The sequence below is a fragment of the Saimiri boliviensis genome, chromosome X, assembly GCF_048565385.1.
Source record: "Saimiri boliviensis isolate mSaiBol1 chromosome X, mSaiBol1.pri, whole genome shotgun sequence".
Classification (NCBI taxonomy): domain Eukaryota; kingdom Metazoa; phylum Chordata; class Mammalia; order Primates; family Cebidae; genus Saimiri; species Saimiri boliviensis.
This window is the reverse complement of record NC_133470.1, coordinates 85,407,015-85,412,500: the sequence shown is the minus strand read 5'-3', so window position 1 is coordinate 85,412,500 and position 5,486 is coordinate 85,407,015. Positions and strand designations below refer to the sequence as shown.

Here is a 5,486-nt window from a genome sequence, read left to right as displayed (position 1 = left end):
CGGTGGTTAGGCCAAGGCTAGCCACCTGCCACCTGAACTGGAAGGACTGGCATGCAACAGCCCCTTGCCGCCCCCGAGTGCTGCACACAGCTCTTTGCAGGGCCTTTGTCCTCCTGTGCAGGCCCTTCTGGGGTTCTTCTCTTTGGTTGCCGGCCTAGCGTAACACACGTGGCCTCTCTGACCCTTCCAAAAGCCTTGAGTCACAGCCCTATAGTGGTGCCAGGAATCAGGGGCTTGGGGACCCACCTGCTGCCCCTTGTCCAGCCTTCGATGTCCAACCCACTTATTTCTGAGGGCACCTGGAGTGCCTTCAGTACCCAACCAGTCACTGCTCGTGACCACCACCATCCTGTCGCCAGGATCCATGCAACCCAAGGGACCCCATAGTCCCTCACGGACCCTGCCCCACACTCACTGCAATGTCAGCCCCGCCACTGTGGCCCTGTCCCCAGCACATCACCCCCACCCCAGTTTCACAAAGCAGAGGCAAGACACTACTGAATACTGATGCAAATTTACTGAACAGAAACATGTAATGAAACCACAGAAGAAAAGGGAATCTTAACACAGAGAGAAACTGCAAACAGCTGCCACAGGTCCCAAGTCACAGGCTCTCCTCCCTCAATGTGGGCTAGGTCTACTCGCTTCAGGTCACCCCCTCCTGAGCCCACCCACCTGGGCGGGGCCCTGCCCTACGGTTTGCACAGGACAGTCACAGGATGCTGGAAAACACAGCAGGGAACACCACTCTAAGTTGAGAAAAGTGAGTCATTAATAACAGGGGAGGAATGTCAAAGCACAAAGTTTCCCCGGGAGCCTCAGGCAGCCCTGCTCCGTCCCAGGTCCACTTCAGCCTCCTGCAGTCGAGGTCACAGCCACAAGGTGAGCGTCTGCCATGCCTCCTTCCCACTGTCTCCTGGAACAGCACTGGGGTATGCTGGAAAGGAGCTGCTCAGAAAAGAACACACACACCCCCCAGAAGAACCAGCAGTCCCTGGCTGAGATCTACGCCAGCAAAGAGGAGGTGGAGTTTGTGACACAGAAAAGCAGCGAGCAGAACCTGGGCCCAGCGATGATGCAAGCCAAAAACTACCCAACCCCAAGTCCTCCCTTTTCCTCCCCCTGTTCCTCCTTATCCTCCTCCACCTCCTTCTGATCATCCTCCTCCTAATTCTCCTCCTCAATGACGCAGGGGCTCATGGGTGCTGCCTTCCTGGGGCTCTCCTAGTGCAGTGTAGATCATCCTATACACGGGCTGAACCCTGCGGTCTCCCCTGCGGGGCTTCACCTCTCTGCCCCACAGCTCTTCCTCTCCAACCCTGGCCCCTGCGCCCCACAGCTCTTCCTCTCCAGCCCTGGCTCCTGGCAGGGGCAAGCCCCAGGCAGGCTCCTCCAGGCCCCACATGGCCTGGGGATCGAAGTCCACAGGGTGGGTATTTGGGGGTGGCCAGATGAGCAGGCCAGAGCCCTCAGACACACCTTCTTCAGCCTCTGCTATGTTGGGGCCCTCATCTAAAGCCCCGGCACCCCATGTGCTAACTGTAGTGGCTCCCTGCTTGTGTCTGCTGTACCTCTTAGGGCCCATGGGCCTGGCCCCCACTGAACCACATGCTATTTGGTCTTGGTTGGTAAAGTCCTTTCCAATTGGTAGAAAGTAAGGGGACTTGGTCTCAACCTGGCTTCCCTGTCCCTCTGCCCCAATCAAGTCCCCTATTTGTGTAAGCTGTCCTTTCCCCTTGTTAAAAGGTCCCTGCTGCGTGCCAGGGGAAGGAGTGCCTGGGTCTTGTGAGCCTATACTTCCCAGGGCTTGGGATGGCTCATGGCCCCAGCCCCTGACTCGTTTCCCGACACCGCTCCTTCGGCCTGTGGCCCCTCCCTGTCTGGAGTCTGGTTTTCCTCCTTGGGACACATGGCATGGCCGCAGTCTTCCCCAGGGCTTTCACTGCATGACAGCCGCCTGCGCTTCACTAACGGGGTTAAGCTTCCCTGAATGGTCTGGGTGCTGCTGTCCATAAAAGAGCCCGGCTGCACAGTGACCTGAGGGGCAGACACACTGACTTCTGCTCTTGCCTGTCTACCGCGGCCTCTTCCTGAAGGCTTCTGCTTATCCTTCATCACTGCTGTAGTGGTCTCCCACTCCTCCTCATCTCGAACGAGCTTCATTAACTCCAGAAAAGTGGGAGAACACCCTCGCTGATCCAGGATCTCCAGCTTGCCCCGGAGGGCAGCAGTCATGGAGACCCGAGCTAAGACATGCTTCAGGCGAATCGTGTCTGTGCTGCGCGCCGATGTGGGGCTGTGCTGCACGGCTTTCTGCAACAGGGGCTCTAAGCGCAGCAGGAAAGCTGAGACTTTCTCTCCAGCCTTCGGAAAGGTCTGCAGAAACCTAAACTGGGAGGTTCTAATGTCCTCTTTACCCCCAAAGATCTGCTTTAGGGCGTCAAGGCACTGCTCCACAGTTATGGAGTCATTGTTAGCTCGGAGCACCCGCATGATTGACAGAGCAGGCCCGCGTAAGCTCTCCAGCAAACGCCGCCTCTTCTCCATTTCAGACACTTGCCATACGGGCATGAGCTCAGTGACCTGCTCTAGCCAGACCTCAAAGGGCTCTTCGCCTGGGCTAGGGAAAGCAGTTCCCGAAAACGATTTCAGTTTCCGGTACCACCTACTTTCTTTCAGAGGCTCCAAAGGTGGGGGGGTAACTCGGGGCATGATCTCTGCCTCCAGGCTCTCTGCAGGTAAGCCGACCCATCCTAGGGCTCTGGCCAAATCTATCATTCTACGGCCCTCATCTTTCAGGAAGTAGTTCAGTCTACTGAGAAACTCGTCATCTGGGTTACGGGGCTTTACCACCACCTCCCAGGAGCCCCCACTTCCCGGTATCTCACGGGGCAGAGTAGCATAATCGACAGTGTCAGCCAATTCAATGAAGACTGCCTTAGCATTGTCTTCCCTCCTGAACATTCTCCCCACCACCCTGTACGCGCATAGGGGCTGCAAGCCTGCCTTCACGGTGTCCATAATTTCCGCCTCACTGCAGTCCACAGGGATGCCCACGATCAGCAGGGCCTTTCTGGGGTCCATGTCCATTCCCTTGCACCAATCCTCTAGCAGTGTCGCCGCCATTGCTCCCACTTTCTATGGACCGATCTAGTACTAGAGCAGCAATCAGCTCAGTTTGACAGCACTCAAAGAATTCTGAGCCTCTGCCAACTAGGAAGGCAGAAGTGTCCCAGGATTCCACAGCCTGCAAAGGAAATGGGATGAGAGCATTGTTAATGCCCACCCCAACCTATACCCTCAAGCGCCCCTCCCTCTGCCCCCACCCCCCAGTAGGGATGGACTCCCTGCTTCCCAAGGTTCCCCGTCATTGTGTGGAAAATGTAGAGGGTCTCCCCAGGCAAAGATTCCCCCACCTCACCACACTCCCTGCTGACCTCCTCCTGCTGTGGGTTCCTCCTCAATGTCCAAAGGACTCAGCTGTGTGTGCTGCAGATGCCTGTAGTGAAAAGGCCAACGTCAGGAAGCAGGCCCTGGCACCCGGGGACAGTGACAAGCCCTCCAGGCAAAAGGCGGCTGGAGACTGCCCCACTGCCCACTCAGGGATATGTAGGCTCAGGTCACCTGGCACCCTCCTTGCTGGAGTGAAAGTGAAGGCTGGCAGCAGGAGAAGTGGAGTGGCCGTCTTTCTCAGGAAATGGCTGACAGAGGAGAAAGATGGCCGGAGCTCTGCGCAGTGAAATGAGAGTGGTGGGTGTGGAGATTGTGTGAGAAGCTGCAGTGTTGCCATGGATACAGAGCATACCATGGACCATGGGTTGCTATTGCAGGGGAGTCTCAAGGCTAAGGCCCTTGAGAAGCAACAGGTGATGTCATTGGTCTCCAACCAAGAAAGCATCCTAGCAACAATGAGGGTGGGAGAGGAAAGGGGAGGTAGGCATGAGGAGTGAGTGCTGAAAGGACAGGAGCTCATGGTTTCAATTGCGTGGAAGCTGAAATAGGGCAGAAAAGGGACCCAGATAAGGTCCCCGCTGCCAGATTGCAGGAAACCAACAACTCTTTCGCTAACGATGGCCCTACCCTGCAGAGTCTGTGAACCCTGCAGGCAGTCCAGTGTCCTTACTCTTTCCCAGGGTTCCAGAGCCCCTCCCACCAGAGCCCACCTCACAGCTGCTCACCTTGCTGGGCTGGCTCTGCTGGCAGCGTGGAGGCTGCAGTATCAGCCACTTCACCCTTGCTGGGCTCTTCAGCTCTGTCCCGTTAGGCAGCCACTGACTTAGGCGTGACGGGTCCTGCTTCACTGGATCTGTCCAAAACAAAGGAGAGGTATTTTGCTGTGGTTCTGTCCCACCTACGTGTCTCCGCTCAGGCCACGCCAATTGTGATTTGCAGAGGTGTCCACCAGTGCCCTGGTGCAGAGATAAAAGAAACTGTTCAACTGGCAGAGGGAGGAGGAGGGGGAAAGGGGGAGTGTGGGGAGGAGTGGGGAGGGAGGTGGGGGGGGCTGCTGGTAGTGCAGAAGGGATCCTTGGGTAAGGTTGCTGCCCCACCCCCACTGCAAACTCCACGGGCTCCCAAGCTCCGCCCCTGCCGCCATGTTGTATCCTTCCTATGCTCCACGTCACCATCACCCCCACCCGTGCTGCCAAGCTCCGCCTACACCCGAGATGCGCGTCTACCCCAAGCCCAGCCCCCACCAAATCCAACCGCTTTCCCGACGGAAGTCTAACGCGTGCCTCAACCCTGCCCCGACTCACAGTTGAACTCCTACCGCAAGCCCTGCCCCCTCACCAAGCTCAACTCCCTACGGCAGAAGTCTAACCCCTTCTCCAAAACCCCTACCTCCATTCCCCTGTTCCCCTCCATGTCCACCCTGTTATCCACATAAACCCACTACCAATACCAGTGTAAGAGGGAAGGTCCGAAACCACCTTCCTGCAAGGGCAAGGGTCAAGAGGCACGGTCCTCACTGCCGTGTCTCCGGACAGGGTCGAGGGTGGAACAGGCCTCCCGGAAATTTTTTTTATTTGTTTCTTTTTGAGACGGAGTCTGGCTTTGCCACCCAGGCTGGAGTGCAGCAGGTATGATCTCAGCTCACCGAAACCTCCACCTCCCGGCTTCAAGCGAATCTCCTGCGTCAGCCCCCCGAGTAGCTGGGTTTACACGTGCCAGACACAATGCCCAGCTAATATTGGCATTTTTAGTAGAGACGGGGTTTCCCCATTTTGACTTGGCTACAACTCCTGACCTCAGGTGGCCCACCCGCCCCGGCCTCTAAAGGTGCTGCGGTTGCAGGCCTGAGCCACAGCGCCCGGCCTAAGGTCTCCCAGAAGGTCTGCCTGGAAATGGCAGGGGTCCTTCAGGGTGCTAGCTGTGACCTAGTAGGATACAGCCTCCAGGGAAACCTATGGCCACCAGCCCCTAGGCCCCGTGGAAAACAGCAAGGGTTATTGGGGTATCACCCGTTATGTGGGTTGCTGTGTATG

General features: G+C 57.1%; 1 protein-coding gene across 2 annotated transcripts; it reads right to left on the bottom strand.

The window, feature by feature from the left end:
• Positions 1 to 498: 498 nt before the first annotated feature.
• PNMA5 (PNMA family member 5) lies at positions 499 to 4,404 on the bottom strand. Of its 2 annotated transcripts, none has more exons than XM_010331261.3 (3): positions 4,179 to 4,404; positions 3,438 to 3,499; positions 499 to 3,247 (listed from the first exon to the last, which is right to left on the bottom strand). In XM_010331261.3, the coding sequence occupies exon 3, from the start codon at positions 3,124 to 3,126 to the stop codon at positions 1,792 to 1,794; it is 1,335 nt and encodes a 444-aa protein (XP_010329563.1). In that variant the 5' UTR covers positions 3,127 to 3,247; positions 3,438 to 3,499; positions 4,179 to 4,404; the 3' UTR covers positions 499 to 1,791. The 2 variants fall into 2 exon arrangements, with proteins under 2 accessions (XP_010329563.1, XP_074247880.1); XM_074391779.1 differs by lacking the exon at positions 4,179 to 4,404 and adding an exon at positions 3,625 to 3,723.
• Between the last annotated feature and the right edge of the window lie 1,082 nt (positions 4,405 to 5,486).

Bases quoted from the DNA above. Each gene is read 5' to 3' on its own strand.
- PNMA5 (XM_010331261.3), bottom strand. From the start codon at position 3,126: ATGGCGGCGACACTGCTAGAGGATTGGTGCAAGGGAATGGACATGGAC.